The sequence below is a fragment of the Etheostoma cragini genome, chromosome 9 (genome assembly GCF_013103735.1).
Source record: "Etheostoma cragini isolate CJK2018 chromosome 9, CSU_Ecrag_1.0, whole genome shotgun sequence".
In the NCBI taxonomy this organism is placed as follows: domain Eukaryota; kingdom Metazoa; phylum Chordata; class Actinopteri; order Perciformes; family Percidae; genus Etheostoma; species Etheostoma cragini.
Window position 1 is genome coordinate 18,799,519 of NC_048415.1, and position 16,453 is coordinate 18,815,971.

The window sequence follows — 16,453 nt, forward strand, 5'->3', positions numbered from 1 at the left end:
AGAGAGAGAGAGAGAGAGAGAGAGAGAGAGAGAGAGAGAGAGACTGACTTAAGCCATGTGTTGCCAATGCCACACATCGGTTTGAATTATGTTTTTATAGATATTTTTTGCTCTCACGATCGCTTACCACAGCCAGGGTTGCAACTGAAATAAAAGGCTAAAGCAACGACAGTTTATGGAAAGCCCAAGTGTAAATATGGTGAGATCTTGTGCCTGACTGATGGAGAAGGGATATTGATAAGTGTTGTTATTTTGCCAGCTTTCCCTCCTGTTTTAGGAAACAGCGACTATTGCGTTTTGCCTGTAAAACCGTGTTTGTCATATTTATGTAGAATTATAGTTTGCTCCACATATTGAAAATATTTCTGGTAGATGTTTGCGATTGGTCACGATGTGCAAACACCGCCTCTTTTATGTGAACGCGCGTGTCGTTGGATTAGGACACCCTGAAGCCGGGTAACTGAAATAAATCCAGTGCATGTTGATCTTGATTCGTAGTACCGGCCGCAGGTTATGTGCCTGCACTTATTATCTATTTTCCCTAACTGCTGTATTTCCTTCATGTTTTGATCTTGTTGCTGTTCTCTCTCTTCTCAGGGAGCCCGGTATGGGCCGTCCTCCCCTGAGGGCTCAGGACTTCATGGCAAACAACCATGAACATCTGGAGCTGCTGAGGAAAATGGGAGTCAGTCTTATTCACCTGAAAGATGGCAGGGTGCAGCTGGTCCAGCATGCTACCCAGGTAAACACTTTAGCAACGGAGATGAACATCTGCATGATCTCGTCAGTGCTTGATTTAAAAACCAGCGAATCCGAGGCTGAAACAGTTTAGTCTCTTAATCGTATGCTCAGCCGTTTTTGTCCAATTACTAGGGATAGGAATGATACAGCACTGTAACTTTTCCAGCACACGTGCAAGAATACTGCGAGACAATTAGGAAAATCTACCCTTTATTAAGTGAAGATACAGAATATTTTATATATAAATATGCCACAGCTTGTGCATTTGTACTATTATTTAAAACGTAGAAGAACATACTGTGATACTGGTGCCATTGTGTAATGGAGGTTAGATTCTTTGTCCCAACTCTACAATTCATGGTGTTCTTTCCAGCCTTTTTTAAATGTATTTTTTAAACATCCTCTTTTCTTTTCTTTTCCTCTCCTCTCCCACTCTGGCACGCCCACCCCTAGGCGGTGAGTGCTGTGGCAGCAGAGGACGGCGTGCGTTTCATGCAGGAGATGATGGAGCTGTCCAGCCAGCAGCAGAAAGAGCAGCTGCCTCCCAGAGCCATTCAGATCGTCTCACATCCATTCTTTGGCCGAGTTGTGCTGACCGCCGGCCCAGCGCAGTTTGGCACAGACCTGTCCAAAAGTTCCACAGGGGTGAGTGGGCTATGTGGCTTTGCCAAGGTGCCAGGTTTTAAATGGGCACTTAACTGTCATGCTGTATGTTTTTCCCAAGAGTTGCCACTCAGATTTCCAAGATATTTTTTAGAGGGCTCTTACTCTCCAAGAATATTTTCCAAACATTATCCAAATTCTGAATTTACGGAAGAGACATTCACCTGTCATGCTTCTTTCCTCCCGCGTGCAGTTACGAGGCTTTGTGACTGTGGCTGAACCCTACAGCGGCTGTACAGAGATCACCAATGCGGAGTATGTCCAGGGCCACATCGCTCTGCTTCAGAGGGGCCAGTGCATGTTTGCGGAGAAGGCCCGACACATCCAGAAGGCTGGCGCCATCGGAGGCATAGTCATCGGTGAGTGCGAGCGACTAACGACACAAGACGAGGAAGATGACCGCTCAGTGACTAGATTAGGGCTCGCTAAAAGGATTATTTTGAAGACAGACAGTCAAATAGGTTCCTGCACATTACATGATGACTTGATAATAAAGCAAAACTCAATTACACTTGATAATAATCTGCATCTATAGAAGACCTTTCTCAACCGTTTTCATGTCCTTTACAACAACCTGCATGACAATCTGATATCTTTATTTTCTTTTCAATAAATGGCTTCATCATTAAATCGAAAAAATGTCCAATGATGAAAAATGTTTCCTTGTTAAATTACTTTTAAGGACTAACCTCTAATCAGCATTGTTAACGTCAGTTCATTTTAAGCTCTACGTTCTCCCACTCATCTCCTTTTTGCTCCTTTCCTCTCCTTCCAGATGACAACGAGGGCAGCAGCAGCGACACGGCTCCCCTGTTTCAGATGGCCGGGGATGGCCGCAGCACGGATGACATCACCATGCCTCTCCTCTTCCTCTTCCACAAGGAGGGCAACATCCTGCTGGAGGCGCTGAAGGAGTACAGAGAGGTGGAGGTGCTGCTGAGCGACAAAGCCAGAGACAGAGGTGTGACGTTGCGCCCTCACATCTGCCTTCCTAAATGTTACAACTCTTCTCTTTGTTTCACTTCTTGCTCTTGGGAAGATTGATCACATCAGTGTGCTTGTCTCTCTCTCCGCTGACTAATCCTCATTATGTTGCCCCTGCTTCATGAAATAAAGATGAGATGTAGGGATTCAGGCGGTATTTGAAGCCTAAAAGATTGCGACTCAGTCCGAAGCCACCCACCAGCTGTGGTTATACTGGTGCATGGTGAAGTTTTACAACCTTACCAATATTGCATCTTCATTCTATTCCTCTTTTTTTCTCATTTGCCAAATCCCTCTATTTCCTGTGGTGGACTGTAACAGTGGCTTTCCTCTCCTGTCTTTCTTGGTTTCTCTTCTTTTTTCCATTACCCTCTCCCCTTTTGGATGAGCAGAAACCATATTCAAAGGTAAACCTCTTCCTGGCATCCTGATTGAGGGCAGTAAGTATTCTTTTTCCTTCTTTCTTTGTCTGTTATTCTCAGTCCATACTTTCCCTCTCCTTTTCCCTCTGCTTTCCCTCCTTGTAGTGATGCTGTTGTCTCTCCGTCCCTCCCTCTCATTTGGCCCTCTAACCACAAGATTATTTTTTTTTATAGAAAAGCTTAGTGCAATGACAGTATTGTCCTTTTTTGAATTTCCCCTTCAGAGCTTGGGACATGACAGCTCTTTATGTGTGTTTGGTCACTGGAGCCAACCAATAGTTACACGTGGCGCTGCAGGACAGTGAGGCAGGGTAGGACCCCGAGCCAAGCCATACATACATAACATGAAAAGTTGTCATAGTTTGTGTTCAGTGAGCTTGTCTTGATTTTAACCCACAATTACTTGTATATCTTCAGCTGTGTTTCAGGTTGTAAAATGGCAAACTTGAATAACTAATGCTAAGAGGTTTTTAACTGACGTTAATATCATTGTAAGTAACCTGAACAGGATCAGCTGCATAACCGCACATTAGGAGCTGTTAGAGACCATCGAAACGGCACGCTTCAGCATACAAGTTGCTTACCAAAACAGATCCTTTGATTTATGGCAAGTCTCTGTAACCACGAAGTCACCAAGACCCAATAATGTCCAGATCACTTGTGCCTATTTGTTCTTGAATTCTACAGCGTTATAGTCATTTTAGCAGTCCTCGTGTAGTCCCTCAACTGTATTAATAAACATCACCGTCTCGTTCGTTAACATATACAAGGTGCTTTTCTTAAATAACTGCAGCACTTTTAAAAACGGGTCATATACACCTTTTTTCCTAACCAGATATGTGAAAAAGTAACAGTATAACGTTTTGCCAGATTTCCTTTCACAGTTGACTCTGTTTGGTTGTGCAGTTATGTGAGAAAGGCTTAATCCTGTGGGAAACATGACTCACCATCAGCATCATGCTGTTATACTGTAGTCGACAGCCTCACGCTGAAAGCGGTTCTATTTTCTGACTGAGAAGGGCTACCAGGGGGCACGTTGTATAGATTAGCGACTGAAGAGGAGGAAAAGAGCTTTGTGTGCCTCATACCCCTGCTTTCTTTTTTAGGTATGGATGTGCAAGAAGCAAAGGAAGACTGCTTGACTGAGGCAACAACTCCCACCTCATTTGAACCCATTAGCCAATCGCAAGAGAGCACGTTGGAGCTAGACGAATTGGCTCCTGAGGAGGTTACTCCATTCCAGGGGGAAGTCAGTCCTGTAGATCAGGACACTAGTGTGGAAGAGGAAGTTCAACCACCGGAAGAGGAAGCCAGTCCTACAGAGGCCAAGGCGGATTTGGCAGAGCCTAAAGAGGAGAGAGACTCTGAGGAGAGAGAGAAGCCTGAAGGCGACACAGACTCAAGCAGCCAGTCGGTGGATGAACTGCTGGCTGATTGGCGGGAAGACTTGGAGGCGTTCCAGCAGATGGAGAAGGATGAGCTCTGACAGACGTCGGGCGTGCCGTGCCCTGTGACTGCGGTTTGATCCCGCTGTGGGGGAGAAACCTGGAGGGAATATGTCTTCACAAGTCACCAGTCTCAATCTGGTGGACTCAGAGGATGCTGAGGAGATGTCTTTAATGACTGTTTGTTCTCTTGCTCTCTGTTAATGGTGTCATGTGCCAAGGCAGCTTACTGTGTCTCTGGACCATAAGGGAGTCCTTTTTAGCCTGATAGTTTGTTAATGGATAAGAGACCAGGATTCTTACCTCACATTCTCATACAGTTTCTGTGTACCTGTCATAACAAAGCCCTAATGAATGACATAGTCCAGACTGTATGTAACAGCGTCTCACTTTCCATTCCAAATTCCTTCTCACACTGTTATTCTCTCTCTATGCATTTCGGACTCCTTTTTGCTCAAATTAATGCTGGTCCAACAAATACTAATTAATCCATTGACCAATTAACTTTATTTTAAATGTGATGATTATTTGTGATAAGACAATTACTATCTTTGTGATCCTGGACCTAATCTTACGTACACATCGATGTGAGTTAAGGACTTAATTCATGTGGGGATTAGTGACATTGAATAAGCTGCAGGATCTTTCTTTAAGGCTTTATGGTAGACATACTCAACACCAAACTTGATTTCTCTGGAGGATATATGAAGTCGTCTGTCAATGTAAATATGTATTTGTCAAGATATATTGACTGAAACAATGTAGCGCTGCTTTGCTCAGGTTCTGGTACAAACAACAACCTCTGGACCACATTGGGTGGAGCGGACACACCCACACCCCGCCACAGGAGGGCGCTATGACATCTGTCTGTCATGCTTTAACTGCTGACTGACTGGAAGGAGCAGAAATAAGCCACTAAATTAACCTGATGAAATGAAATAAAAATTAAGAGAGGAAATGGGAAAACTGGGTTTATTATTTGAGTTTATGCTATTTTAAGAGTGAATGTTGGGTTTAGATGATGTAAAGGATGGAGATTCATGAATGTGGCTGATTTGACTTCACTTGCAAGATGTAAACTCTAAATGTTATACCACTTTGTAAGGATGTAAAAGTTGCTTTAATAGAATGTATAGCATACTGGCATCATATCTGGAGTTTCAGAAGAAATTGTAAAAACATGTTGGCTTTTACAAGTAAGCGGAATATTTAAATGAAAAGTGAATTAGTTCCTTTCCAAGAGACTTGTTTCTATAAAAAGTGGGCGGACACCCACATAAAATCCGTTGAGTCAACCTGACATAGATCTCTTAATTGGAAAATTCTCAGTTTGCCCGAACTGACTACAGCAGTGGTAGAAGAACTGCTCATATCTTTGAATAAAGTCAACATAGCATTATTTGGTACAAGTTAATTTCTGCTTTAAAAGTACTGGATTAAAGGTACAACAGTATTACCAGCAAAACTTACTTTTTTTATTATTATTACTTATTTTATTAATGTCAAAGTCTTTGTTGGGCAGAATGGCCACTTAAAGGGAACATTATAATTTATCATGTTTTCATTACTACTAAACATGTCTGTTCGAGGTGATGCAACTTCTCACCAATTTGATAAAATGGCATGAAATTGAAATAGGCCTACTTAAGTGAAGGGAATTAACTCCAAATTGTACTTATCTACATTACTTGAGTACGTGTAGGCTACTTTACACTATGAGATCAAAGTGACACAAAACATGGGAGTTTTTATTTTTATGAAGAAAAAAAATACAGTCCTTTACTTGTTAATGGTTTTCATTTAGATATTCCCCTGCATTAGTGTAAATACTAGCTCGGTGGATCCACTTTCATTACTCGGACCAAAATAAGACAGCAGCTCAGGTCCAGCAGTGATTGGTGAGTTGGTGGGGCACTCCTCAGCAAGATGGCTGCATTGCTGCGCGCAATAGTGGCATCCTGGTGAAATGACGCAAGCCACAGTTTACGTTCAGTCCTCGAGGCTCTGAGCTCTCCGGTCTCCATAGCGCAGATCCCGCCCGACTCACAGCCGGAAGACCGACCGGCTATCCCCCAGTGGACCGAGCGGAACCGGTTCATCTGAGTAAGTAACAGCGTGAATTACTGGTTATTCGTCTACCAGAGGTGTCATATATCCTCCAGGGAAAACCACGCTCCTGCTTATGCTTTCTTTCTCTCTTTACTCCTCTCTTTTGTTGTTGTTTCCTGAGTGTGTTCCGTGATTACCCGGCGCTTTCCCTTCCTGCACATTGGGCTTCGCATCTGTCGATGTTTTGTTGGTGGAGGTGCTCGCTGCAACGCTAACGCAGCCTTATCCTCTCATTTCACGGGCCATAAAATAAACAAGAGGGCTTCAAGCGAGATGTGTACATTACTCGGTTTGAGTGTGTGAATGTGCTCGCTCGGCTTGGACAGTGTTGGCTCAGCGCATTTGAAATATTCCACACATCCTGGTGTGTTGTGGCACCGCGTCCCGCTGCTCCCTCTCTGCCTGCTGTAAGGCCGTCGGGTGTGGGGAAACACTCAAGAGATGGAAGACGGACCTGGGCTGGCGGAGGCTAAAGGCCGTTAACCTTTGTGGAAATGAAACTATGTACACACGCGTAGACCGTTTACTCCTCTGCCTACAACTCTGCCTCCCCCTGTGGGGAACAAAGCGCCCAGTGTCTCCTCTTGGTAGCGCAGCTGGACACAGCTGTCGACTGGAGCTGCAGCTCCCGCCCCGGGACAGAGCTCTGTGGCCGGGCTGGGGGCTGCTGCCCGGGCCGGTGTGCCTCACAGCTTCCATAGCGCGATAGTGGAAAACCGTTGCTTTCTGTTGACCACCAAACATGAACAGTAGGCTTTCTGACATGTTTGTTTTTTAGAAAGTAGGCTACTGAATGATGGTTGTTACTGCTATGTGTCTGCCTCAGTGGGAAGACAGGAGCTGCAGACCGAATTAGATTTCATAAACAGACTCATTTGAAGCTCATTAACTGAAACTCCGCAGGGGTCTACTTCAAATGTATCCTCCCCACTTCCTCAGACATTATCATACACACTACATCACCAAGGGGGCTCGATAATTGTCTTCGTGGCTGCTACGTTTAAATATGCAATACGGCCATTAGCTACTGTATAACACCCGACCATTACATCCATTTGGTGCTGTTTGCAGCCCCCTAGTGTGATAGTAGGTTGTTGTGGCCAGCATACCGGAGCATATCATCCTGTCACCAGCAGCTTACATCAGGGTTATATAGGTTACAATCAATCTTGTAAGTGGATGTTGTGAGCCCCCCCTCCCTACTTGATTTATCTGTTTGTCTTCATCCATCTGCCTCCCTCACTTGCTCATCACATAGGGATGTGTGTGTGTTTGTGTGTGATTGCTCACATATGGCTTTTGGTTCCGGTGGCTAGCAAAAGACACACTCCTCCTCACTTCTCTCTCTTCCTCTCTGTCTCTTTCTCCGAGACAGGAGGAGCTATTCTTAGTCCTCCTTTGTCTTCCTCGTCCTCTCAGTCATCATCACCATCATCCGCCCATCCAGCCAGTACACCTGTGGCCTCCACACCTTGCGTTGATTAACAGGAGCTTAGGCGATTGCTTGATCCTTGTTTGGGTCATGATGCAAAACTTGTGATGTCACGGTGTGAGGAGGTGGAGGGTTTCCATGGTTACCAGGATGTCTTCTCTGTCTGTGTGTGTGGGCGTGGGAGGGAGTTCCCATGACTGTCTCTTACATCCAGTTTGTGTTTGCTTTGTGTTCTCTGAGCGGCTGTGCTTAATGCTGTCAGGTGTGATGAGGTAGTGTATAATGCAGTGCAGAAAGCACAAGGCCAGCGCAACGCGATCCCTCTGGGTTCTGTGTGTCTGCCAGTGTGACTGAGGGGCTCGCTGGCCGATCGGTTCGTTTACCTGACTGAATAGTCAAGGCTCAAGTAGCAAATGTTGCAGCATTAAGGCTGGAATCGGCACTTCATCTGCGTTGTTATTTTCTGGTTTACGTGTGTCTGCAGTGCGGTCGACGTGCAGATCAGTGGATGTGGGCTATTTCTGCCACTGGTCTGCACTCTGACTGCTTGCCTTTTGAGTCAGCAGGGGATTGCTGTGCAGCCTGCATGCATGCTTTGTGTGTTTGCCTGTCCACTGCTAAAGCAGCATCTCTCTGTGTCCCTCACAGTGTTAACACTGCAGTTTGTTCAGAGTCCAGTTGGGATGGGACATGGAGACAAGGTCCAGTACTGATTAAGCTTGCCAGTTTTTCTTATCTCCTATTCTCACTCTGAAGTGCTGCGTGAATCTCTGCGCAGTTTTTTCCCATCAGACAAAATACATCTGTGCCCCGCTGTAGATAAAATGGTGTCTGATAGGATCTCTGCACCCCGTTCCTTGTTAAAGACAACTCTACAGTTGGACTGATGTGAGAAAAGAAATGGAATTTTCAACCTTCATTAAAAGTCCATATATATGTCATAAATAAAGACAGGTAGTAGGGAAAATAAAGTAACAAACATATTGCTGTCTTGTGTTGGGCATAGGTGGGTTTACCTTTGAACACATTCCTGCTTTGCATGCAGTTTTATTCTTCTGAATTGTGCTTATACATTACTTTATGTAGTATTTCGATGTGATATTTATTGTGCAATATTTTTGTTTATGCTCCAAAAAAAGGCAATTCTTCAGTATTGCTTATTGACTTCCAGCTGAACCATATTGTGATGCCAAGATTGTGTATGTTTTAGGGCTGCAGCTAACAACTCTAGCATGAGATTGCAGTGGACATACAACATAAAAAAATAAAAAATTATTATGACAATTTTGGACGTCTATGAATCAGTAGAGCTTGAATTAATTGATTTGGATACAAATCGATTTTTTTGTACACCCCTAGTTGCGGATTAGGCTACTTGTCTGTCAATTGACTCATTGACTAATCAACTAGGCTTATAATTTATTACCATATTTACATTTCTGTTGTGGCAAACTAAAAAATGTCGGGCTCTCTGTAATTATATACCAACAGAAATAGATTTACACATATATAGAGTTGGGTCTTATGTAATACATAGCAGGTGTGTGCTACCTTGCCTAGACCCGGTTTTGTGTTTTTTGCATATGTTATACAGATTAATATTCTGTTGATTTCAGCCGCATAACCGGATTGCCGACAGGCCGATTGTGTATTACTGAGACTTTAGCTCTTGCACAGTTGATTAAAAACTGTTGAAGAGAAAGGTTTCCAGGCTGTGGCGTGTGTGTCACTTTGCAGAATAATAGATGAGGAAAAGCACAGGTTTGCATGTGGAAAAAAACCAAAACATTGTGAATATGTAACACCAGCCATGGTGAGACATGAAGCACAGGCTCATCTGCAGCTCCTTGGTGATCAGCCGAAAATTTCAATGCGTTTCATTCACAGACCAGACTTGCATCCAAAACGCTTTTTCAAATTATCCAATCACTAATTACACAGAGATTGAGATCAATTTTTTTCAGCTGTGGTAATTTGTAATTAATATTAATGCTGGTATTCCTTTTTATTTTGGCAGTTGTAGGTTGGTGAGTTACCAATTCAGATGGATTTGGATGAGAAAACAGAAACATGTTGTGGGGTTTGCTGTGTTGGACTAGGCCGAGCCTCTATCTAGCATGTGTAGCTGTCTGTTGGTAAATATGATGAAAAAGCGCTTACTCATACTAAACTTGTATACAAAAAGCAATGAAAGTAAAAATCTACACCACAGTTCCCTTTTATATGTCTCTAATTAGCAGCAGTCATTTTGCTTGGAGAACCTGTAACCAGGACAGAAAGATATGCTTTTTACCCACACCAGTGTAACTGTGAAGTCTATAAATAAACATGTTAAATATATCTTAGGAATAGAACAAATTCAAAGGTTAGGCAAATAACTTGGCAAAGTGTGTGTTAGAAGAGTCACACTTGGACAAAATTGGCCACCATTAGACTGAGAGCTGGCTTTAATGAGCCACCTGATGCTACTGCTATATTCTCTTTCTCACTCAGTTGTGTGTTGCATGTTAGACACACAGGAGGATGCCACCATATCGCTAAAGCATTTCTTCACTTACGTTTCCAACCTTTTTGGTTCTGCTTTTCACCCACCAACCACTTCAGGCTCTGACCTGCTTTTACCTCAGTCCCAAGTGGAAGCAGCAGAACAGAGATGTATCAGAGGGAATAAAACGGGCACAGCTACTAGCTTTTACAGGGAATCCGTCTCGCTCTTGAGAAGCCAGTGGCACAAATGCCAGCCAGTAACAGGCCTCAGAGGAGACATTTTATCCTCTAGCCTGGCCTGCATTAGGTGGAACAATCCGTTTTTGTGAGGTTTGGTTCTACCTGGTGTACCTTCTGCTTCACTCCTTTGTTCATTCGGTCTCTCCTGCTCTCCCCATTAGCTATAGTAGTGTTAAACGGAGATGGTGAGAGCCATGCATACCTCTCAATTTGAGCACAACTGCTTTTTATGGGCTTGGAGTAAAAACATAGGCCTGTTGCCAATGTATATGTAGGCCTATGTAACAACTTGTCAAAAACCTACTCTTATTTCTCAACAAGCACATGCCTTAGCTATGCACAATGTGTCTCTCATTGTCAGTCACGCGTCCAGGCTATGGTTTCAGCCAACAGGACAGAGGAGCTCCTGTATCTAACAACCCCCACCTCCCCCCATGTGTCAGAGTTTATCCCCCCCCTCTCTCTCTGACCACTTGTCAGACTAATTTCAACGAAAAAAAGAGGAAAGAGCCAGCAGACAGTGTGAAAGAGAATGGAGATGTACACCTAAAGCAGCAGCACAGCACTCTTGAGAAACTTTACTGTCCACCGGCCTGTGTCAGTGTGTTGGCACGGCTTCCCAGGCCTGTCAGACTGATGGAGTGCTTAAACTGGGACAAGAGAAGAGGTGCAGCATTTGCTGCCTGGCTAGAGTAAATATTATGGCGCGTTGGCCCAGGAGTTGTACTAATTCTCTGCTCCGTCCCCAGAGAGAGGCAAAGACACACTCGACACACTGCAGCACACAGCGTGTGTGTCATAAAGCAACTTCAGGTACAACAGTTAGGTTTTTGCTTTTATTGCAAGAGCAAACATGATGTTACATTTTTTAGGTTAGTTATAAGGGGGGGAAGTATTTGCTGTTGCATGAAAGTTAGGCAATACAGACAGTGAGAATGTCTATAAATGTATCAGTCCTCATAGATTTAATTAAAAAGTACAGTAAATTGAAAATGGCTGAATTCTATTTAGATGCTCCATTCCCAGGGTCCTGGTATTGTACATGTCCCGGCTTACACTTACATCGTTAGTGTTATTAGGAACACCCAAGGGGGTAAGTGGGCGTCCACAAAGCGTAGCTCCTATGGCGCCATTTTAATGCTACAAAGCACTCCCCCGCCGTTAGCATTCATTTTGGCGCCACTTGACAGCGAATAACTTTACAAGTGTGTGTTTAAGAACTTAAGTTGTTCATTTCTAAAGAAACACGACAATGTATAAAAGGCTCCATTACCTTATACCTCACATTATGGCTCCTTAGCGGACGTTTTTGTAAAAATAGGCTAACTTTTGTGTCATAACCAAGCGACTTGCTGTCGCACAGTCAACCAATCGCCATATTGTCAGGAGAAGCACACAGGCAGTGTTGACTTATATTCGTTGTTTAAGTTTAATTACTAATGTTAACTAGCATTTTAGTTATCAATAATTAGCCTGTGCCTGTTATCTCCTTACATATACCTACGCCCTCTGTCTCTGCTGATTGGGAATGATTGAGATTTCTTTAGACACAGCTACCAGAAGACTTACAACTTTTAGACTCTGAGTGGCCCACGTCACATCTACAGTACGTCGTCAAGTTGGAGGCTCCGCAGTAACGTTCAGCCATCACCGGAGAAGTGCTTCTAATCTCCTTCACCGGTCTCCGTCCACAGCAGCGGGATCTGTTTGTCCATTTCTTTAACTGTCTATGGGAACACCCATTCTTTTCCTTCTATAAGTCAAAATGTCTGCTGTGTAAAGCCATTTTGGGCAAAGTTGCAAATCAATGAGCACGATTGTTTGATGGCATTATTGTAATTTTTGCATCATTGTGATGAGGGACCTTGATTTATCGGGTCGGAGGTAATGCAACAACAGCGATATATTGAAATATCAATATTTGTCCCACCACTACTGTATTTGTTATTTTATCCATACACAGTTTGTCAGTATCATGATATTTATTGATAACATGACATACAGTAAGATAACATAGGCCGTGATAGAGGAGTTTATACATTTTGTTCCTATGTTGCCGTCATTCGTAGGGACGAATTTTGGCTAATGTATAACATATAATCATAAAACTAATCAATACAAACACTTAAGACCGAATTTTATCATCCCGACAGGAATGCTCATGGCAGTATTAATATGTAGCGTGATCTAGGAAAAAAATGAATAGATAAAATAATCAGACGGTCTGTTTTTGTCGAAATACAGCGACGAAACCTGGAAAATCAGGTCATTCATCACATTGTAAAACATACCGGTACTGTATATTAAATATTGCCATAACAAGTCCTGCTCATTGATTTGCACTTTGAATATTGCCAGCAATTTCTTAATACGCTCAGAGATATTAAAGTGTTATCTAGCCCTGTATTATTGCCCTGGCGATGTATATGATCGTCTTTCCGCAGTTTTTTTATACAAGAGGTGGGCCTCTCTTTCAAAGAAAACACAGCCTCATCCAACATCATTAAAACATTTTATGAGACAAAGCATTAACCTTAAGGCAGGAACAACAGAGGCACTCTTTCACTGTCTCATTTAATGAGTGTGAACTAATTAAACGTGAGATGAGATGTGTCAAGATATGTGGGGCTTGCTTACAAATTTTGCTAAACATTTCTCTGAGGGGGGGGTGGACGCTGTACCACTAGCATATTGTAATGCACTGACCAGCGAATACAGATCACTGCAGACCCGCAGAGCGTGGCTCGGCGCTCAGTATTGCAGCATGATGAAGCAGAGGATGAGTCTCTGCCCTGTCACAGGTGGATATGCAGCTCTGAGACTCCCTGTGGCTTTTAACTGAGGCTGAAGTCGTCACTTCCCCTCCCACTTCCAGGAAGCGGAACCTCAGCCAGGCGCTCGTGCTTACTGTAGCACCATGATGGAATCTGTTGCATTGACAACTAATAACCTGTTACACACCTTAAAAAACCTCCTACTACTCTCCTCTCTTTGACTTTTGCTCTACCAGTTTTACAGGCTCTGTGGTTGTGCGCTCCGCCGCCGGCACAGCCCTGTGTTTGAGAAACCTTCGCGCTGCTGCACACTGCTCAGCCTGTGTGCACAGTTTGTGTTTATGCGAGCATGTACGCTCCCATCTCACTCCACCGTCTTTTGGAGTTCCGCCTTTGACAAACTGACTTGTAAAGAAGGCTTATTCACACAACTGAGAGTAGGTCAACTCCCACCTCCAGGTATGCAGGCATGGGCAAGCCTGTGTTTGCCAAACCGTATAAGGGCTTGGTCATTTGTATGTGTTGAGGATTCCTTTTGGCCTTAACATGCATATAAGAGAGTTTGAGCCCCTTTAGTGTTGCTCAGGGTTATCTTATTGCTTTGACGTACCTAATACTGCTCACGATGTGTAAAACTGACAGAAGGCTGTTTGCCAGATTTGTTGTAAGTTGAGCTAGCAATGACATAAGACTTGCAAGCTGACATCATGGCATTATTTAGATCTCTAAATTAGAGATACTACTCTGCTTTGGCAAGTATGCCCGTGATGAATGTTAAGCATCTGGAGGGAGTTGCGTAAGATGTAGCTCTTATCCCCTTGTGTAGGTCTGTCCGTCTGTCTTTCTGTCTGTGAGATAATTGGTGTGAGGGTCTTAGCAGGCTTGCCAGACTTAACTTGTCCCATTGACACACTTTGTCTGCAGGAGCAGGCGAGCCTGAAAGCAGAACAGCCCAGCTGTCCTGTGGGTTACATCAACACTGTACAACGCCCCACTGTGGTCTTCCATGTGGCACTGAGCGACTCACTGGGTAGAGCTCAGTGCTAACTCAGGCTGACTCCAGCTGGAGTCGCCAGTGCTAAAAGTGTTTTCACTGATCACATGTACAGTGAAAAACATGCAAAAGAGTCGTTTGTGATTTGCATGCTGGAATATTCCTGAACCTTTGGTCTCCTTTATTGCAGTGGTTCCCAGACTTTTTTTATGCTTACAATCCCTTGATAAGAAGCAGTGTCTATTTGGTGCAAGAGTTCATTTGAAGAATTTTGTTAGAGGTTTAAGAGCAAAACCAGACATTATTTGACGATAAAAACTAGCACCAAACGGACAAAAGTCAGAAATAAACACAATTTAGTTGTGCTTAAGTAAAAAAACATAATTTTCTATTCTGGTAATCTTTTTGTCCCCCTTGACAATGGGAGTCACTGCTTTGGAACCAAAACATGTGCATTTTACAAAATCATATAATTATTAATATCCAAAGTGATTGGATGGCCTTGAAAGAATTGATTTTTGGATTAATGTATGTAGCAGCAACATTAAAAGTGCACGTGAAAGGAGGATTTTAAAGATTTTACCAGGATATTCTGAGTGTCAAAAGACTTTGAGTAATCAGAGAAGCTGTCTGAGAATCTTGCAAAACATGCCATGCTTGGCTTCTTGTGACCTGACTCCTTGAATTAGAATATATGAACTGATTTGTGTGTCACTGAAGTATCCTCTGCATTGTAACAAGCCTCGTGAGTTATTTATTCATAGCTGTGTTTGGCTTTGTGCTGGTCTGCCTACTAGCTGTAGCTTTTATGTATAACTCAAGTAATAGCAGCTTGGCTTATGGATTCACACAGCCTAGAATTATCCCTGCACACAACAATAGCTCTGGGACTGCTCAGTCTATTTTTAGCTTGTTCCTTCTCACAATTTGATGTTTCAATACACACAAATCAAAGCCCTTCAAACAGATGCTGCCCACACACAGGAGACCCTTTTGAAACTTCAAAATCTATCAAGGCCGCTCACATTTCTCAGTGCACTTCCTTCCCTGGTCTCAGAAGGGAGTCTCTGTACTTTGCTATTGTAATGTTCACTTTAGTTCTACACTAATAGCCCAGAGTTAGCAGAAAGCCGTCTGTTCCTTCTCTGTCTTCCTCTCTCTATGTGCTTTTTTTTGGGGTCTTTTCAGTCTATTTAGCCCTCTCTGGCTTTTGCTTCTCCGCTTCACTTTGTTTTGATTCTCTGACAGGGAACAAGCACCCCTGCGGCAGTGTTTCCGGGTGCAAACCTCGTCCTCCTCTGGGCAGATTCCTTGTTCTCTGTCAGGAGACACATTATGCCTGATGAGATGTGCGTTGTGTGTGTGTGTGTGTGTGTTTTAATTGAGCTGTTCCAGAGTGGAAGACGGTGTAAGAGGTGTCACAGGCTGCCTCGAACAGCCTGATAAGCTGCTCTCTAGACCCCAGCACACATGCTCGGGCCGCAGGTGACACCACGCACATCCAAAGCCTGTGTGAGGGTCTTCGTTCTTTTCACCCGCGGCGGTCCCTTTGAGCAATTCATGTGTAAGCTCTGCTCAGGCAGAAAGTGATTAATATACAAATTCTCTCATCCTCTACTGAACATATACACAGCTCACACATTCACAGCAGAATGAAAGGACAATTCCTCTACACCAGAGTCATATATTCATACATTTTGTTAGAATGTACTTACCATAGGGTTGCCTCAAATTCAAACCAGAATTTGTTTGCAAGCCACATAATTAAATCTTAAACTAAACCATAGAATTGATGTGCTTACCTTTTTACTCATATACTGTCACGACCTCCCTAGCATGACAAGCTTTAGGTGACTTCAGATTTGTTGTTGCGTTACTTTAAGGTAGTTGCATTTTGGAAACGAAGCAAACCGCCTCAACTTTATTAACAATTTTTCCATCTATGGTGTTGATTCAAAGTGGTTTGGTGTCACGACAACCCATTTGGTTTGTTAGTTTACTCCAATTTGTCATAACAATGAGACCACAATTTCCTAGTTTGCTAATAGGACTGGAGCTAGACCAATACATAGGCCGATATAAGTAACAAGATTGCGTACAATTAAAATACGTAAATACATATTTGAGGTAATTTAAAACAGTGTCTCTTTTATAATTTGTCT

At 43.3% G+C, this 16,453-nt stretch overlaps 2 protein-coding genes across 3 annotated transcripts in view; both read left to right on the top strand.

Annotated features, from left to right (window-relative positions):
• Positions 1-5,213, top strand: part of edem3 (ER degradation enhancer, mannosidase alpha-like 3) — a 13,398-nt gene extending 8,185 nt beyond the window's left edge. The window contains exons 16-21 of the mRNA XM_034880468.1: positions 598-742; positions 1,195-1,386; positions 1,598-1,763; positions 2,180-2,365; positions 2,781-2,828; positions 3,917-5,213. Of these exons, the coding sequence (XP_034736359.1) occupies positions 598-742; positions 1,195-1,386; positions 1,598-1,763; positions 2,180-2,365; positions 2,781-2,828; positions 3,917-4,296 (1,117 nt within the window). The 3' untranslated portion in view covers positions 4,297-5,213. The remainder of the gene's footprint in view (positions 1-597; positions 743-1,194; positions 1,387-1,597; positions 1,764-2,179; positions 2,366-2,780; positions 2,829-3,916) is intronic.
• An 886-nt stretch (positions 5,214-6,099) lies between these two features.
• zgc:92140 (uncharacterized protein LOC447854 homolog) overlaps positions 6,100-16,453 on the top strand; it is a 44,911-nt gene continuing 34,557 nt past the window's right edge. For both annotated transcript variants that reach the window (XM_034880472.1, XM_034880471.1), the window contains exon 1: positions 6,100-6,358. The gene's annotated coding sequence lies outside the window, so the exon portion shown is untranslated. The remainder of the gene's footprint in view (positions 6,359-16,453) is intronic.